This window comes from Hylobates moloch, unplaced genomic scaffold (assembly GCF_009828535.3).
Source record: "Hylobates moloch isolate HMO894 unplaced genomic scaffold, HMol_V3 SCAFFOLD_5, whole genome shotgun sequence".
NCBI lineage: Eukaryota > Metazoa > Chordata > Mammalia > Primates > Hylobatidae > Hylobates > Hylobates moloch.
In genome coordinates, this window is record NW_026652280.1 from 148,404,154 (window position 1) to 148,424,483 (window position 20,330).

The 20,330-nt window shown below is 37.1% G+C and overlaps 1 protein-coding gene across 6 annotated transcripts in view; it reads left to right on the forward strand.

Annotated features, from left to right (window-relative positions):
- The window catches only part of ZZZ3 (zinc finger ZZ-type containing 3), a 142,164-nt gene that overhangs the window by 35,138 nt on the left and 86,696 nt on the right, over positions 1-20,330 (forward strand). For 4 of the 6 annotated variants that reach the window (XR_009213704.1, XM_032155535.2, XM_058439649.1 and 1 more), the window contains exons 2-5: positions 4,957-5,090; positions 5,166-5,224; positions 7,003-7,158; positions 13,208-14,763. Coding sequence is in view for 5 of the 6 variants with exons in the window: in XM_032155535.2 (XP_032011426.1) it covers positions 13,259-14,763 (1,505 nt within the window). In the remaining variant the exon portion in view is untranslated. The remainder of the gene's footprint in view (positions 1-4,956; positions 5,091-5,165; positions 5,225-7,002; positions 7,159-13,207; positions 14,764-20,330) is intronic. The other 2 variants (XM_032155543.2, XM_058439650.1) reach the window with 1 other exon arrangement.

Here is a 20,330-nt window from a genome sequence, read left to right on the forward strand (position 1 = left end):
TTTCATGCCTGTTATTCTATCTTGGCAAGAAGCATAAGTCTCTTGGAAGAGTTTTAGATAGGAGAATGACATGTCATTCTGTAGATCATGCATTTTTAAAGGATAAGACTTAATGAAAGCAGAGCTGGGCGCAATAACTCATGTCTGTAATCCCAGCACTTTGAGTGGCTGAGGTGGGAGGATCACCTGAGCCCAGGAGTTCGGGACTAGCCTGGGCAACATGGTGTGAAATCCTGTCTCTACAAAAAATACAAAAATTATCTGGGCATAGTGGCATGCACCAGTAGTCTCAGCTACTTGGGAGGCTGAGGCGGGAAGATCATTTGAGCCTGGGAGGTCGAAGCCTGCAGTGAGCGGTGATTGAGCCACTACACTCCAGCCTGGGCAACAGAGTGAGACCCTGTCTCAAAAAAAAAAAATAAAACTTAGAGAGACTAATTAGAAGGCATTTGGGTTAGTTCAAATGAGAGCCTAAGGTTGGTCATGGGTGATGATACTACAGAGGCAGGGACAATTTGAGAAATATTTAGGAGGAAGAATCTAGTTTAGGATTTCTAAAAGGGTGTATCATAACTCATTTACATCTGAATCTCCTAAATGATCATAAATGAAGATTGTATGCTCCATTCCAAGTTTATTGAATCTGAATTTTTTTTTTTTTTTGAGATGGAGTCTCGCTCTGTTGCCCAGGCTGAAGTGCAGTGGTGTGATCTCAGCTCACTGCAACCACCACCTCCCAGGTTCAAGCAATTCTTCTGCCTCAGCCTCCCGAGTAGCTGGGAATTACAGGCACGCACCACCACACCTGGCTAATTTTGCATTTTTAGTAGAGACAAGGTTTCATCACGTTGGCCAGGCTGGTCTTGAACTCCTGACCTTAGGTAATTTGCCCACCTCAGCCTCCCAAAGTGCTGCATTATAGGCGTGAGCCACTGCGCCCGCCTGAATCTGAATTTTTAAAGATGAGGTTTAGAAATTTGTATTTTATTTCATTTTCTTCTTATTTTGTTTTTAAGAGACAGGGTCTGTTTTACTCCAATTGGAGTGCAGTGGCTGTTCATAGGTGCAGTCCCACTACTGATCAGCATGGAAGTTTAGACCTGCTCTGTTTCCGACCTTGGCCCATTCTGCCATCCTTAGGTGACCTGGTCGTCCCCTGCTCCCCAGAGGTCACCATATTGATGCTGAACTTAATGCAGACACCTGATTGACATAGTGCACTACAACTTAGAACTCCTGGACTCAAGGGATCCTCCTCCCTCAGCCTCCCAAGTAGCTGGGACTATAGGCATGTATGACTGCGCCCAGCTAGAAATTTGTATTTTAAACATGTACCTAGATTTAATGCTTATGAACACTAAAGTTTTATTTCTTTTAATTAATTAATTAATTAATTAATTTTTTAGAGACAGGGCTTCACTTGGTTGCCCAGGCTGGAGTGCATTGGTGTGATCATAACTTACTGTAGCCTGCAGCCTCGAACTCCAGGCCTCTTGCTTCCTGAGTAGCTAGGACTACAACAGGTGCACATCACAATGCCCCACTAATTTATTGCGTGCATTTTTTTTTTTTTTCTGTAGAGACAGGGTCTTGCCAAGTTACCCAAGCTGGTCTCGAACTCCTAGCCTCAAAGTGATCCTTCTGCCTCGGTCTCTTAAAGAGCTGAGATTACCAGCGTGAGCCATTGTGCCCAGCCCGAACACTAAAGTTTTAGAAGAAACTGATGTAGTTTTTTTGAAGTATGATCATCACTGGGAGCGCATACATTGGAATGACCTGAAGTGCTGAATTGAAAATGAAAATTTATGCATTTGTCTTCAGGCCTTCTGAATCTGAATTTATGAGGTGATTGGGTCCAGGGATTTCTTAGACACACTAAAATTTGGGAGTCAGTAACCTGAAGTACTTCACAGATGTGATCTCTTTCGAACTTCACAATAACCCTGAGAGGTAGTAGGCAGGTATTATGTCTTTTATTTTATAGATAAAGCACAGATAGGCAAAGTGACCTGCTCATGGTGAAATAATTATTGATGACAGAGAATCACATTTCTGTCTCCTTCCACCAAATCATATATTCTTCCTACTGTCTTTCTGTTGACTGTGAAATAGGCTTGTCTTTGAAAATCTATAGAAGGCATCCAAGACACTGAACATGTGGTTCTGAGCAGAAAATGTACTTTTCTTTGATTATTGTACCAAATGAAAATTTGGTTCAGCTCTTTATAGCAAGTAACTGTGAAAGCTTAATTGTCTAGGAAAGGTGTTTCTGGGCTGGGCGTGGTGGCTCATGCCTGTAATCCCAGCACTTTGGGAGGCCAAGGTGGGTGGGTCACCTGAGGTCAGGATTTGAGACCAGCCTGGCCGACATGGCAAAACCCCGTCTCTACTAAAAGTACAAAAATTAAATGGACGTGGTGGCAGGCGCCTGTAATCCCAGCTACTCAAGAGGCTGAGGCAGAAGAATCACTTGAATCTAGGAGGCAGAGGTTGCATTGAGCCGAGATCGCACCGTTGCACTCCAGCCTGGGCAACAAGAGCAAAACGCCGTCTCAAAAAAAAAAAAGTGTTTCTGTCTTTGACCATATCTTAATGCTTTTTACAACTGATGTTGAATGTCTCTTTCTTATAAAATCATTTAAAATCATAGTGCCTATATGTGGTACTTTCACTTACAACAAGTGAAGAATCAGGTAATAAATATGACCTGTTGTATGACCTTCCTTTTGAATTTTTTCCAAGCTCTTATAAAACTAAAAAATAATTTGCCTGAAAATTTAGGGATTGTGCTTAACTTTGAACTTCATTGTTTTATTTTAATAGTAAGTTGTGTGGCTTATATCCTGGTTATATCACTAGGGCTGTATCTTCTAGTGAGAGTTACGTAGTCTTTTGAAGTGATTACATGTGTGCTGTGAATCTGAGATCATGTAATCTATTTAACACAGTAGTACCAGTGTTAAGACTGCAAGAAGTAGAAAAAGTAATTCTTTTCAGTGAAGATTGGTTTTGGGTTTGCTTTTGGAATGCTTGAATAGTCAATGAATTTTATTAGTACATGAAAACAAGCAAAGCTCTGTTCCAAGGGAATAAATAAGATGGCTTTAGGAATAGGACTTAGATAGTTTGTTTTCCATTTTGTATGCTTTTTAAAAGACAAAATGCTGTTTTTTAAACTTCTAGAAGTAAGTAACTGTAGTTAAATAATTCAAATGAAAAAATTACTGTGTATTGTCATAATTCAAAGCAGTGTTTCCACTGCAGAAAGCATATAACAGTTTTGCAGAATGCTTAAGTTTGAAATGTATATTGAATGAAGTGAAGAACACAATATAGGGGCTACAAGAGTTTTGGCTAGTTTAATTTCCTTGCTTTTGTTACATGAGAGGTCATGACAATTTTTAAACTTAAAAAATACTTAATCTGTTTTTTTTTTTTTCTTTGTCACCCAGGCTGGAATGCAGTGACGCAATCAGGTCTCACTGCCCCTCTAAGGATCCTCCCTAGCAGCTGGGATTACAGGCGCACACCACCACATGTGGCTACCTTTTTCTATTTTTTGTACAGATGAGGCCTCACTTTGTTGCCCAGGATGGTTTCAAACTCCTAGGCTCAAGCGATCCTTCTGCCTTGGCATCCCAAAGTGTTTATTTTTTTATGGTGTTACTTATATAGTTTTAATGTTTGAAAACAAATGAAGAAGGAATTGTGTTTGAGGATAGATAATAGTTTCTTAATCGCTCTATTGTTAATGAAACTTCTCACTGAGAATATCTGAATGGTTGACAACCCAAATAACAAGTTTTATCCAGAAAGCATGTGTCAGGTTATCTGCATTTTCATTAAAAAAAATTTTTTTTTTGAGATAGGGTTTACTCTGTTGCCTGGGCTGTAGTGCAGTGGCGCGATCATGGCTAACTGCAGCCTCAATCTCCTGGGCTCAGATGATCCTCTCACCTCAGCCTACCAAGTATTTGGGACTATAGACACACACAACCACATCTGGCTAATTTTCATTTTTTTTTTTTTTTGTTTAGAGAAGAGGGCTCACTATGTTGCCCAGCCTGGTCTCGAATGCCTGAGCTCAAGGGATCCTCCTGCCTTGGCCTCCCAAAGTGCTGAGATTACAGGCATGAGCCACCATGCCTCGCTAGGTTATCTGTATTTTCCATGTAGATTTGTACTCTTTTTACTGTGTAGTGGAGTGGTACAGCATGATGAAACATTTTAGAATGCCATTCATACGCTGTTTTCTTTGATATGTATGAATGAACATTCTTTTGTAGCTCATTTTTTTCACTGATAAACTGGTTAAAATGACTTAAAATTCTGTACAGTGCTTTTGGTCATCACTGTAAGTGTGTAGATCTATTTGTACGACTTGTAGCCATCAACCAAGTCTGTTTTTAAGAAGCTTACCTTTAAGGAATGTTTGTATACCTACATCTCCATTTATTTTAAATAACATTTATTTTCTGTTTACTTCCAAAATTACTTGAGAAAGATATCAGATGTTTAAAGTGACATTTAAAGGACAGTCATTATCTTTTTTTTACTTCATTTTTAAGCATTGTAGATTTATTCCCTAAAATATAAAACACACAAAAAGGTACTTTTCTATTAATGGAGAGTAATTGTAGACTTGAGGAAAATGACATGTATCTATATTGGTAGTAAGAAAAGGAACCTGAGGAGCTCTTCAGTTTGTAAGGGTTTAAGTTTAGAATTAAATTTAGAATATTTGTATGTGGGTACTCTCTGAGAAGAACTTGGAAGTGCTAGCCAATCATCTTAGTTTGTTGAAGACACATATTTCACAACTAAATGTAAGGAATTACTTGTGAAGTTTAGTAGAAAATGAAGTGTGCTATATAAGTGGAAATATTACCAATTTTATTCACAAGTTTGTAAACAGTAACACATCTATAGTGACTATATTATGGTTTCCCTTCACAGATATCAAGTTGTTCTAGTACGACCATATAAATAAATAATTCCTGAAGTCTCAGTGTAACATGGACAATTAACAGTGATGACAGATAAATACAGACGCATGGGGATCAAATACTAGGCGAAACGATTTTTAAAAGGTAAGAAATAATGTAATCTTAATTAAGGCCAAGTGGGGTTTAGTTAGAAGTAATTGATTGAAGTTTCTTTTTCAGTGTATCAGGCTTTTAAGAAACACTGCAGGATCCTATCTTAATGCTGATAGAGCTCAGCTGTAAGTATCAGTTCTGTGAAAATAACAGTTGCAGATGTTCTTGCCTGCTAAATATCGTAGTGGATAATGTTCCTATAGTGAACTCTATTCAAATAGAGTAGTTATGTGGTTGATTAGAACTTGATAGAGTGCTACTAGGGCACATTCCAGTATGCTCAGAGATGTACTTTAAGTTGTAGATGTTCTTTGCTTTTGATGATTGCTACTACCATCACACACTGTAAAACGTGATGTTTTGCCATGTTTGTGAAAGGCTTCAGTGTTTGCTACAAAGGAGTTGTCACTTGGAGTCTGTTATAAGAAGAGTGGGTTTTCAAGTCAAGGGTTACTTTATTATGTAGGATCATGTTTTCACTGAGCTTCTACCCATGTTAACTTAGAACATTTCTTAATGTACTGTAGTATTAAATGGTTATTAGACAGTTTTCCTACCTTGCGCTTTTGAAAGCATTTCCAGGGCATGTTTGGGAGAGGTGGCATCTATAGATATTAGATATTATTAGCCCTATTCCCTTTCTAGCTGACTAGAGCAGTAATCTATTTTTATTACGCAGTAAGTCTGCCTAGTAATTACAAGATTTTGTAATTATATCAGTCTTTAAGTTGTAATGCTTTCCCCAAAATGTATCACTATTATAATATCTAGTTTTATGCTTATAATAAAGTGACAGTTTCTGTTATAAACATCTGCTGGTCTTTTTCTTAGTCCTCTTCCTTGTTTTCAGATGGGCACTCGTAGTAACCCATTTAGCCAGATTGTACATTCTCTCTTTTTTTTTTTTTTGAGACTGAGTTTCGCTCTTGTTGCCCAGGCTAGAGTACAATGGGGCGATCTTGGCTCACTGCAACCTCTACCTCCCAGGTTCAAGTGATTCTCCTGCCTCAGCCTCCTGAGTAGCTGGGATTACAGGCGCACACCACCATGCCCAGCTAATTTTTTGTATTTTTGGTAGAGATGGGGTTTCACCATGTTGGCCAGGCTGTTCTTGAACTCCTGACCTCGTGATCCACCTGCCTTGGCCTCCCAAAGTGCTGGGATTACAGGTGCGAGCCACTGCGCCTGGCCTGTACATTCTTTGAAAAGGATATCATAATAAATTATTATAAAGTAAAAATTAACCAGACTGTTCTAAGAAATGGAATGTAATTAGATTAATTAAATTGTCTGGCTAATTGGGTACTAAAACCGGAAAATCCTTGTTGTTCTTGTTCTTTTTAAAAATACATATGCCAAAAATAATAGAAATGTCCTTTTGTAATTGAATTTTGTAGCACTTGAATAAGCATCAAGGTTATCCTATAGGTATAGAAGATTTGGTTGATGATTTGTGTGATTCTTTTATGCATAACCTAAATGGTTATGTATACTTGATGGCGAGAATTTGGAAAGTCCTCTAGGACAAGAGTTAAGAGATGATATTATAAATTCTATTGTGAGAAATGCTATCAAGGGCAATCTTTAGATCACCGCAAAAAAAATTACTGCCTTAGAGCAGTGTCTAGAAAAGAGCAAGTCACATTTCGACTCAGTTCAAACTAATATTGAGTTGTAAGGATTTGGTATATTTCAGTATCTTTTTGGTTTGCTTTTGTTGATTTCTAAAAATCCTATTTCAGTTTCTTAGTATTCTTGAGGCTACAGAGTTACCAAGAAGCATGAAAGATGTCACTATGAACAGATTCTGTACCTGTATTTCTTCTTATTATAGTAGGAGTAAATCTATTAGCATAAGTTCATCATCTTCTTTAATCCTTTTTTTCATTATTTTATTTTAAAGAAAGAAATTTAGGAGGTTCTAGTATTCTTCATGGCTGAAGCTGAGAGAGTCTGAAACCCTGATGCTTAAGCTCCATTCTAGATCATAGCTCCAACTCCTTCAGGATATAAGGAAAAGAGATTATATTTCCACAATGATAGATCTTTGGTTGTACAGGTAAGTTATTTAGTTTTGCAGTAGTGAAGACAACTATAGTTTGACTTCTTTTTTTTTTTTTTTTTTGAGATGGGGAGACTTGTTATTTTTCCATACATCCTCTGTGTGGCAACTTGTAGTTTGGCTGGCTGTTTATAGGAGTATGGAGCTGCAGGGAATGGGTTAGGAATGAAATATTTCCCCCCTTTGTTTCTTCAGTGGGGTATAAATGAAATGACTGATTATGTTGGAATTTTTTACTCAGGAGGCATTGTGAAATTCCTTGACTTCCTTTTCCCGATTGTCTTTTAAAGTGTGTTTTCATTTACTTTTGTCTGTCTCTCTGTCTGTCTGACCGTCTGCTTATCTGCCTGCCTGCCTGCCTACCTACCTACCTACCTACCTACCTACCTACCTACCTATCTACCTACCTACCTACCTACCTACTTACCGACCATCTGTCGTATATCAGTTTCTCTTAATGGGAAAGAAATAAGAAGTCTCTTTATGTAAGACAATACATAATAGAATTCCCAGACTTCAAAGAGGTGGCTATTTAAGAACCTTAAGTTGAATTGCATGGGTGGGTTACCAGCCAGGTTTTACTCTTCTACTTTTAACATTATAGATATGGTGGTAATTGCACTGCTGAGGTATTGTCTTAAAATACTTATATGACAAACATGGCCTCAACATTATTAAATAGTTTATGTTTATGTTTAGACAACTAGAAAAAGAATCATATTGGTTACACTTTCCAGTTGCATTTGCTCTTTTTTCCTTTTACTTTGGTTTGTCTATATGAATATATACTGGTATTGTGACCAGTTTACTAAAAATTTTTCACTTAATAAAACTAAATATTATGATAATAAATATCAGCTAGAACATTGGTGTGATGGAAGATTGCCAGCTGCTCAATTCCCAAAATAAACTTTACCACTTTGGTGATTATAGTAGGAACAAAAGCTTATAGGCAAGGTCTTTGAAATATCTTTTTGAAATTTCTTTCACTTAAGTAAATAGCTGGAGAAGTGTGTCATTAGGTGGGCCTTTTTTGTTTAATAATTATTATCTGTTTTCTTATTCATACAGTTCTACCGGTATGATCATAGGAGCTGGAAATTTATGACCTGAAACATAGCTGATAATGCTTCAAAGAGTGTTTTTCAGAATCCTATAGTTATATTTGGGTAACAGTAGATTCAAATTTATGAGAGGGCAATTCAGCAGCAAATATATGGGTAGGATATGTGAAATTGTAGGTAGGATTGAGGGCTTAATATGAATGGACAAGTTGAAATTTGGCCTCCAAGAGGATGAGAATTTATGAAGGTGGGGAAGAGAGGAAGGGAGTCTGGTTAATTCTAGTTACTGACCACACTCTCTTTTCTCTGAATTCTAGAAAGTGCCACCATTCATTATTTGGTAGATAACATATAGGAAAAACTCCAGTGTAGTTGTTAGGTTGCGTTTTGCTCATATGAATATGATAATTAATGGCTTCCCTTATTTCTAAAACTAGAGTGATTGCATTTCTAATTTCAGCTGGATGCTGGCTAAGGTTTTTACCATATACCTCTTATTTTGTTAGCCAACAGGGTTATTTCGTGAGATAATTTGTAAATAAGTTCATTTTTATTCCTTAACAATATTTGGCAGAAATATAATTTTGTACTCTAAGCTTCTTTATTGCATTCTTAAGAAACTTTTTGCGATGCAGCTAAAGTGAGGAAAACAACTGCTTTAGTCTATAATATTTTGCTAAGCTTGGCAAAACAATGTTGAGACTTGGTTGAGATAATACAGACTTTTTATTTTTTATTTTCTAACAGATAGGGTCTCACCATTGTCCAGGCAGTTCTCAAACTCCTGGGCTCAAGTGATCCTCTTGCCTCAGCCTTTTGAGTATCTGTGACTGTAGGTGGCCCCACTTCCCTGCACCTGGCTAATCTAGACATTTTTGGTCCCTTTTTATTAACTGAATTTTGCACTCAGTTTATTAGATAATTATAGAAAGTATGTACGTTGATATATGCCTATCCAAAATAGAAAAGATAAGAAGAAAAAGGTTAGAACAGAAAAAAATCATCAGACGGAAGATTAGCACAATTTTGTTTAACTCTGATCTTAATAATTTTAACCAGTTTATTACCTCAAGTGCACATCACATGTTAATTTCAGGCAAGATATTTTTATAGTCTTCCATTTGGTGCTTCCTTGATCTTACTTATAAATTTTTTTATTATTAGGATCCAGTAAGAAATTAAAGGGTATTTTATAAATAGGCCTAATTTAGTTTGAAACTTGATGACTATTATCTTGTTAGAATTCTGTCTGAGTTCGGTAGCCTAAGGCAGTGCTTCTCAAACCCTAATGCATACATGGATCACCTAGGAGCCTAATTCACTGGTAGGTCTGGGGCAGGGCCTCGTATTCTGCATTTCTAACAAGCTTCCAGGAGATGCCCATGATTGAGTTGCAAGAGTCTGAGGTACCACAAGGATCCTTGTTATAAAACAAGTTCTCTTTCAATACAGCCCAATAGCACAGAATTTGAGAAACCTAGAACTAGGGCTTTGTTCTAGTTATTGAGTGAAATAAAAGCATTTTTAGGGTACAGAAGAAATGGAAAGAAGCTTAATCTTTTATGTTAATCAGTGTTTTCATATTTTATTTAACTTTTGTATTAATCAGTGTTTTCATATTTTAATCAGTGGAATGGTGAAAAAGTAAGATAGGCCTCACTATACGTGAATTTTTTTTTTTTTTTTTTCCCGAGACGGGGCCTTGCTGCCATCACCCAGGCTGAAGGGCAGTCACATCACTGCACCCTTGACTTCCCAGGCTCAAGTGATCCTCCCATTCAGCCTCCCTAGTACGTGGGACTACAGGCAGGCGTCACTACACCTGGATAAATTTTTTGTATTTTTAGTAGAGACAGGGTTTCGCCATGTTGCCCAGTTTGGTCTCGAATTCCTGGGCTCAAGTGATCCACCTACCTCGGTTTCCCAAAGTGCTGGGATTACAGGCCTCAGCCACCATGACCAGCTTATAGGTGATATTTTATAGTAAAAAATATATGTATAAAAAAAGGTTTTTAGTACTACTAATAATAGGTTCATTTCATCCAAAATGGTCTCTCTTTGAGAAGTTTGTACTGCAAGGCAGATTTTGCTTCCATTCAGATTGGTGTGGAAAGAAAAGGTTAAGGAAGTTTTATTATTGGAATAATTTAAGAGGTTTATATGCCCTTAATTGGGATTGCATTTTAAGAAGTAAAGACTAACAGATTCTTTTGTGTGTTTATAAAGTATTTCTATTGTCAGTATTATTTTTGAACCATAAATTATGAGTATAATTAAATTTACATTGAAGATAATATGTATTAGATTTTGTAGGCATTTTAATTATTAAATTAACTTAGCCTTATGCTTTTTTTGTGCATTTACATACATATTTAATATCTAAAAATAAGTAATCTTAACATTTTAGAGTGCCAGATTTGGATACATGAAACAAGTAAGTTGCTTTTCATGTATTTCAGTTTGTGTTCTTTTCTTTTCATTTTTTTTTGAGACAACGTCTTGCTCTGTTGCTCAGGCTGGAGTGCAGTAGCGCGATCTCGGCTCACTGCATCCTTTGCCTCCTGGGTTCAAACGGTTCTCCTGCCTCAGCCTCCCAAGTAGCTGGGATTATAGGCATGTGCCAGCATGCCCTACAAGTTTTTGTATTTTTAGTAGAGACGGGGTTTCACCATGTTGGCCAGGCTGGTCACGAACTCCTGACCTCAAGTGATCCGTCTGGCTCGGCCTCCCAAAGTACTGGGATTACTGCCCCCGGCCAGTTTGTGTTCTTTTAAGACATCATTTGAAGTTTAACTTAAATGTTTTACAATTAAAAGTGAAAATTATGGGACACTCAGTGTTTGTTACCCATGAAAGAAACAGAAAGATTGTAATCTTCGTGATAATATATTAGCAAACGAGAATTAAATGTCAGCAGTTCTTTTAATGAATCCCCAAAACAGTAAAAGTTTACTACTGTAAGAAATGTGTTTCTAAGTTCTGATTGGTGTCTCGTACTTATTGTTCACTTGGTTGCTATGAAATTCTCTAGAACAAATAACCATGCTTTAATCCCAGGGCTAGTTTTGTGATTACAAGATTTTAAAAAATTGTTAATTAAAAGTTTAAAAGTATGCCATACTCTGAGACAACACTAAACTCAGCCAACTTAAATATTTTACAGGGCACTTTCTCACTTAATTCACTTGTCAGCAGGCAGGAACAGGGAGATTATTTCCTGTAGTGTTTCTGTTTTATATGTGGTAGCATGTTGCTGTGTCTTCTGTAATTCTTCCAAACTTTCCACTATTAGATAGTTCTAGTTGAAGCAAGGAGAAATTGTGTTTGATTTTTAGGGGTAGGAGTCAGAATGGCATTTGGAGGTTTACATGAGAAGGGAGACTGTTGATGACCAAAGGCAGGAGGAAGGGACTGTGAAACTTTGCACTATTGCCACCACTGGCCTCTTTCTCTAACTAATCATCCTGCATCTCTTTCAAAGTTAGGAAATAAAATGACAGGGTACCTTGTGAAAACTAAACAGAAGAGGAGTGGGGGAATAGAGACTTCAAATATTAACAGCTCCTTTATTCTGCTTGATGGGGGAGCCTCTGGAAAATACCACCAAATCACTAGTTTACCCAAATGGATCAATCAAGGCATTTTTCTATATCCCTTACATTTCTGTCATGTAAACCTTGAGCATCCACACCAGAATACCTGCTCATCTCCCAAACCACACATTAAAACTGGCACTGGCATATGCTGTACACAGGAGTTCAAAGAAGGAAAGGGTGGGATTATAGGAGTAGTCTCGATTTCTTAAATGTAAGTATTTGCTTCAGAGGCTTCTTCCCCATTTTCTTTTCTGGTCTTTGGAACACTACCTTTCACTTGCTAATTTATGGCTTTATTTCTAGAGACTAGGAAGGCTTGGGTTTGCTTTGTTTTGTTCTTAGCCAACACAAGCTAGCATTGTGATCTTTGTCTATTTAGTTACGAAAAATTATACTGCAATAAAAAATTTTTGGATGCCAGATTATTAGTTATTAAGGGATTTGATCTGAAACTCATTTTAGCAAAAGTAAATTAAAAAGAGAAAAGCCTGCCTTTCTATATACCAGGAACATTTTGAAAGAACACGAGAAATGATTGGAATAGTTTTTTTGAAAGATAGCTGCTATGTAAGTTCAAGATTATTATTTTATTTATTTATTTTATTTATTTATTTTTTTGAGACAAAGTCTCGCTCTGTCGCCCAAGCTGGAGTGCAGTGGCATGATCTCGGCTCACTGCAACCTCTGCCTCCCAGGTTCAAGTAATTTTCCTGCCTCAGCCTCCTGAGTATCTGGGATTACAGGCGTGTGCCACCACACCTGGCTAATTTTTGTATTTTTAGTAGAGACAGCGTTTCACCATGTTGGTCAGGCTGGTCTTGAACTCTTGACCTCGTGATCCTCCCGCCTCAGCCTCCCAAAGTGCTAGGATTACAGGCGTGAGCCACTGCGCCCGGCTGAAGATTATTATTTTAATGACCAAAATGAAATCACATCTTTAGGATAGATCTCTTCTGGGTATTTTATGCCTATCTGAGAGGCAGATACACAGTGAGGCGGTTATGGTCTCTAGAGCTCTGCCTTGCTACTTACTAGAGTTGTGACCTTGGATAGATTACTCAGAGTGTGCTTTAATCTCATTCGTGAAGTAGGGATGATGGTAGCACCTATCTGAGTTGCTGTGAGACTTAAGTGAGTTAATGTATATAAAGCATATAGAAAGACTCATGGAACATATTACGTACTGTGTGCTTGTTAGCTATAATTTATATAATTATTGGAAATGTTAAAGAATTTTTATCACATAATTTAATATTGGCAGTTATATAGATAGTTATAGACTATAACGTCCACGTATACTTGGATTAAAAAGTTATAGCTTTATACTTTCGTTCTAGGTATATTAACTATTACCTTTTTCTCATTATTTTGTTTACATTTTTGAAGGTTTCCCAATGAGTGGATCATGATGACCGTATTGTAGGGACTTGCCATAGTATGGCTGCTTCCCGATCTACTCGTGTTACAAGATCAACAGTGGGGTTAAACGGCTTGGATGAATCTTTTTGTGGTAGAACTTTAAGGAATCGTAGCATTGCGCATCCTGAAGAAATCTCTTCTAATTCTCAAGTACGATCAAGATCACCAAAGAAGAGATCAGAGCCCGTGCCAATTCAGAAAGGAAGTAATAATGGGAGAACCACTGATTTAAAACAGCAGAGTACCCGAGAATCATGGGTAAGCCCTAGGAAAAGAGGACTTTCTTCTTCAGAAAAGGATAACATAGAAAGGCAGGCTATAGAAAATTGTGAGAGAAGGCAAACAGAACCTGTTTCACCAGTTTTAAAAAGAATTAAGCGTTGTCTTAGATCTGAAGCACCAAACAGTTCAGAAGAAGATTCTCCTATAAAATCAGACAAGGAGTCAGTAGAACAGAGGAGTACAGTAGTGGACAATGATGCAGATTTTCAAGGGACTAAACGAGCTTGTCGATGTCTTATACTGGATGATTGTGAGAAAAGGGAAATTAAAAAGGTGAATGTCAGTGAGGAAGGGCCACTTAATTCTGCAGTAGTTGAAGAAATCACAGGCTATTTGGCTGTCAATGGTGTTGATGACAGTGATTCAGCTGTTATAAACTGTGATGACTGTCAGCCTGATGGGAACACTAAACAAAATAGCATTGGTTCCTATGTGTTACAGGAAAAATCAGTAGCTGAAAATGGGGATACGGATACCCAAACTTCAATGTTCCTTGATAGTAGGAAGGAGGACAGTTATATAGACCATAACGTGCCTTGCACAAATTCACAAGTGCAGGTCAAGTTGGAGGACCACAAAATAGTAACTGCCTGCTTGCCTGTGGAACATGTTAATCAGCTGACTACTGAGCCAGCTACAGGGCCCTTTTCTGAAACTCAGTCATCTTTAAGGGATTCTGAGGAGGAAGTAGATGTGGTGGGAGATAGCAGTGCCTCAAAAGAGCAGTGTAAAGAAAACACCAGTAACAACCTGGATACAAGTCTTGAGAGTATGCCAGCCTCCGGAGAACCTGAACCATCTTCTGTTCTAGACTGTGTTTCAGCTCAAATGATGTCTTTATCAGAACCTCAAGAACATCGTTATACTCTGAGAACCTCACCACGAAGGGCAGCCCCTACCAGAGGTAGTCCCACTAAAAACGGTTCTCCTTACAGAGAAAATGGACAATTTGAGGAGAATAATCTTAGTCCTAATGAAACAAATGCAACTGTTAGTGATAATGTAAGTCAGTCTCCTACAAATCCTGGTGAAATTTCTCAGAATGAAAAAGGGATATGTTGTGACTCTCAAAATAATGGAAGTGAAGGAGTAAGTAAACCACCCTCAGAGGCAAGACTCAATATTGGACATTTGCCATCTGCCAAAGAGAGTGCCAGTCAGCACATTACAGAAGAGGAAGATGATGATCCTGATGTTTATTACTTTGAATCAGATCATGTGGCACTGAAACACAACAAAGAGTATGTGTAAATATGGTAACCATGAATTCTGCTTTGTTTATTATTCCCCAAGTTTTTCAGTATCTATTCATAAATGTCTATTCATAGTGTTTTTATTACAGCCAAAATTAATGTTTTCACTAAAATTTTAGGTTTAACATGATTTTCTCAACTCTTAGAAAAACTCTAAAAAAAGACTTAAACTCAACTTTACACATGTGTTCTATGACAACATGGTCTTTCCAGTTAGTGTTTTTGTTTTTTTAATATGTTTTATATCATTTGTAGTTAATTTATACAATGGAAACACATTGAGTTACCACAGTATGCTTTGATTTATAGTTCTAGATAGCATAGGATAATTGATGAGTGCTTAGACATCATCCAGATATGTGAAGTCTGGCAGGCTTGACATCTACTTTTATCTTAGTTACTTACATTTAATTCCCAATTAAAATTTTTTATTAAAAAATGTGCTTTATGCATCATCTTTGACTTTTGTGACTTAGAGAAGTGGATATTACTATTAACAGTATGACAGTATATTGTAATTAGCATGGGTTAGTCTACTGGATAGTTTCATAAAACATTTGACATAGCTTTTCCTGATACTAAATATAAAGGAAGACTGTATCTTAAAATATTACCAGCTCTCAACCTTTGCTAAGTCACTGTTGTAAATAAAGAATTCTGTATCCAAATTTTTCACAATATTACTTGCTTAGATTTCCTATAAAGTATTCGGGGCCATAACACAAAAGATTTGGAGCTTACTATGTCTAGATAATCCTGAAAGGAACTATAACACACAGTGCTCATCATAAATATCATGATTAGCAACAATAAAAGACAGACTTATGTAATAAGTTAATTACCTTTATTGCTACAGGGTAGGCTTTTGAATTAATATCACAATCAGATTATATAGACTGTACATAAATACTTTGATTTGAGGAACATTTCTAATGGTTTTGTTGTGACAATTGCCAGACCCTGGTATGTGTCAGATCAAAGTATCAAATCCTGGTTGTGGGACATAATATTATTTTTGCCATGCATTGTAGATAGTTTAGATTTGTATGTGGTAATACAGTGGTCTTTCAGCATATGCCTCTCTTCTGAAAAGTTTTCTTCTGCTCTCTTTTGAAATACTATCTTAATATTGTATTTGATAGTTCATGTCATCCGAGCATTTTACAATTTTGTGAAAATGTTAGGAGTCTCGAGTATTTGGAATATTTGAAGTCCAGTTTTAGATACAAAACAACTCATAAATGAAGTTTTTTTTGTATTAGAAATAAGTTGAGTTCTACTGTTCATATATACTGTCAGTTTTTTTTTTTTTTTTTTTTTGAGACAGCATCTCACTCCGTTGCCCAGGCTGGAGTACAGAGGTGCAATCATGGCTCACTGCAACCTTGACTTCCTGGGGCTCAAGCAATCCTCCCATCTCAGCCTCCCAAGTAGCTGGGACTACAGGCACATGCCACCACTCCTAGCTAATATTTTTTTGTATTTTGTAGAGGCAGGTTTTCGCCATGGTGCCCAGGCTGGTCTTAATCTCCTGGGCTCGACTGATCCTCCCACCTCAGCCTTCCAAAGTATTGAGTATAGGCATGAGCCACTGCACCTGGCCTAGTATCAGTTTTTAGAAGTAGACCTGTTTATCTGCAGTGCAGGGAAGGAGAGCATATGTCTTAGGAAAATACCAAAAACTAAAGAAATGTGGATTTTTATAAAATGATATATGTTAGTTCTGTTCTTTGCTTTTTATTGTTTTAGTCTTGACTTGTTATTGATTGTGGAAATTTTTTTTCTAGTAATTCACTAAGTATTACTTTGTGTAAGAGATTGCCTGATAATAATTCTGAAGGATGATGTTCACATAAAACAGTTTTCTAAAGATACAGTCATAACATTGATATTCCACATTCATAACCCTTTGAGGATGAGAACAATACAGCTTAATTGGTGCTTTTATACATTTTATATAGTGTGCTTTTATATGTTTATTTTTCATGCGTTCCTTAAGATATAGAGAGTCCTTTGGAATTTGGATGCTAGTTGCTTTGTTAGAACAGTGTTTTCGAATTAATACCTCATTGGGTGACACTGGGGAAAAAATTACTGATTCTTGCTTTTTTGCCTTGCTCCAGATCTTTTGAAGGATAGCACTTTTTTTTGTTTGTTTTTTTGTTTTGGAGACAGGGTCTCACTCTACCACCTGGGCTGGAGTGCAGTGGCATAGTCATGGCTCACTGCATCTTTGACCTCCCAGGCTTAGGTTATCCTCCCACCTCAGCCTCCCAAGTTGCTGCTGGGACTACAGGTGCACGCCATCACACCTGTCTAATTTTTTGTAATTTTAGTTGAGACAGGGGTTCGCCATGTTGTCCAGGCTGATCTTGAACTCCTGGGCTCAAGCGATCTGCCCGCCTTGGCCTTCCAAAGTGCTGGGATTACAGGCATGAACCACTTTACCTGGCCAGGATCGCACTTTTGAAACTTTTCTCTTTTTTCTTTTTTTCAAAGGAAGCAAATCAGAAATGAGATGGAGTATCATGATTAGCATCTCAGAGCTAATTTAAGGAAAATTGGGAGAGGGTGTTTGATCATGTCAGATCTAATCTCTTTCAGTAAAGTCTCTCTTTTCTCCCCCATACCTTCATTGTCTAGAGCCAAGAGATGGTTGGATATAATGTTGGCTCTTTTTAATCCAAGTTGCCATTGCTAAAAATAGCATCATGACACCTGTCTAGTGCTTTCAAGTCTCAAGTAAATTTCTGGCAGTTTGAAAATGATGTTAAAAAGCACTTGGGTTTTAAAAAAAGGCACTTGAAGGAGATGGTTTATTATCCTGCTATACACACATATGTACATACCTTGTCAAATGTTACTTCTCTTCATTATTCTCCCTATGCTAGAAACGTTCTCCAGGTAATTGCTTTTTGAAACCGAGGCTGAGCATTGCCCAGCCTAAATATGAATATCTCTACCAGTAGGGAACGAATACTTCTTGATAGCCAGTTTTAAAAGTAAGTTGTTAATAGAAAAATACTGAGCATGGCATAATTCTTTGTCTAGAGCCAGGAGGACATAACTCTGTGTTATTCTAGTTGAAACTTTTCCTCTAAGCTAACAATGATCAACAGCCTTCTATCCTAGTGTTCGGCTTATAGTTTATCTGTCTTATGTGCGAAGATATCCCATATAAGGTCATCTGATCACTTGTAAATGTTTGCAAAAGTATTGTGTAGAGTCTTAGTCTTAGATGTGATTTATGGTAAATTAGGCAATAGACCAGGGAAACAAATCTGTGGATGTTCTGGGTACTAGCTTGATGCCTCTCTAGATGCCATCCCTCTTCTCTAGCGCATAAATCCACAGTGTGCTTTTATATATTTATTTTTCCAAATGGAGAACCCCACTGTGAGAAAGGGACCAGAGAATATCTTTTTTTCTGGCAAGATTCCGTCTGTGGATTATTTTATTAGACATGCCTTCTGAAAGATTAGGGGTGGAGGATCAAAAGAAGTATTCTTTATCTGAAAGCTCTTTGATCTTCAGGGTTGATAGAATCTGTTAAAGTGGTAGATAATACAGTACCTAATGACTTCTTTCTAGGCTTAAATAGCCTCACTGAATGAGATTATTTACTTAACTGTGATTGCCCTTTCTGTTTGGGAATTGACCTCTTGCTAATGTTTGAATCAGGAGCACTGAAACAAATCTCTAAATTTTGAAGGTCTGGCTCTAGAAAGCACAAGTGTGGAAGATTTTAGGTCTTAGATTTTAATGTTCAGAGCACTTTTTCCAATTCAAAACATAATCACTGGAAAATAAACTTCTAAATGAAAATGTGCTTTGGTCAGCTGCCTCTGAATTATCATTGTGCAACATTACTTAAATAAATTTGTGTTTGAAAGACCCTGGGTATCTTCATTTAAGGATCTTTGGTATTATAACATTTCATGAACAGATAAGGGGGTGAAAAGTCAAATATAGGGATTCTAGATTCTTGAGATCTTACAAAGATTAACTCATTGATAACAGATTGCTAACATTTATACCAGTTCTTAAGTTTCTAGATAATGAACCTGTAAGATAGTTATTGCTCATCTAAGAGTGTTGCTTAGGTACTCTGCAGGTGAGAATATTATTTTCAAGCCATGTTAAAGAGTTTCTAAGAATTGTAGTGTTAAACTTGGTTTTTGGAAAACGTTAATGATAGTAAATAATTATATGTCCTTCTATTGCACCATGTTTATTTCATAGTTGATTAAACAGACATTTGATATTTTCATCAATTTTGGAAGCTGCATAGAGAAAATCTTAATCAGTTCTTGGAGATTTACTTATTGAGAGTCTACTTTTACTGTTGGTCAAAGTAATTTCTTTCAAGGGGCCAGAAAAACTCCAGGATCTTGCTTAAAAATCACTAGAGGAGTCATCCTGCCCTGAATAAGATAATTTTACATTTGTATTGTGCTTCGTAATTTGCAAAGCAATTTCATTAGTTTCTCATTTGACTATCATGACAGTTTGAAAGTAGACAGGAGGCACCATTATACAGTCCCCATTTCCTAACTCGTAATTAAGAGTTTTAGATTATTAATTTAAAGTAACATAATGAATTACTAAATAGGATCAAACTTCTATCTTTTAATTACTAGTTTGAACTATACTTGGTTACCTCATCCAGTGACGACTTACTTCATGGACTTTTGGGACATGTTGAGAACTCTCATGGAGCAGATCTTGGGGACTCATTTGTCAGGAATTCTTTACCCTGAGGTTAAGTTCTATAATTGTAGTCATGATTATCTGATTTTTATTTGCTACAGAATCAGCATTATAGGTAAGTAATTTGCTTTATTTATTGAATGAAATACTTTCATGTTCACTATTTTAAAGAACATCTTATTTGTGAAGAATAAACTGGTGAAATAAAACTATGGCTGTAGCTTGATTTCAAATAGAGGATTTGGATAATTTGAAAATAATACTCTGGGGTATTTTAGAATGCGGTAGGTATATTAAAGTCAAAGATTACTAAGGAAAACTCATGCTTGGTGTACCTTCTCAACTCACCAGAAAAGGCTGTAGGATAATAGCCGAATTTACCCCTCTGGTCTGGCACAAAGACTGATGGGAAGAGAGAGGTAGCTTTCTAAAACAGGGGTCCCCAACCAGTCTGTGGCCTGTTAGGAACCGGGCTGCACACCAGGAGGTGAGCAGCGGACAAGCAAGCAAAGCTGCATCTATATTTACAGCTGCTCCTCCCTGAGGTGCACCTCCTGTCAGATCAGCAGTGAAATTAGATTCTCATAGGAGCACGAACTCTATTGTGAACCGTGTGTGTGAGGGATCTAGGTCGCACGCTCCGTATGAGAATCTAATGCCTGATGATCTGTCACTGTCTCCTGTCACCCCCAGATGAGATCATCTAGTTGCAGGAAAACAAGCTTAGGGCTCCCACTGATTCTACATTATGGTGAGTTGTATAATTATTTCATTAGATATTACAATGGAATAATAAGAATAATAGAAATAAAGTACACAGTAAATGTAATGTGCTTGAATCATCC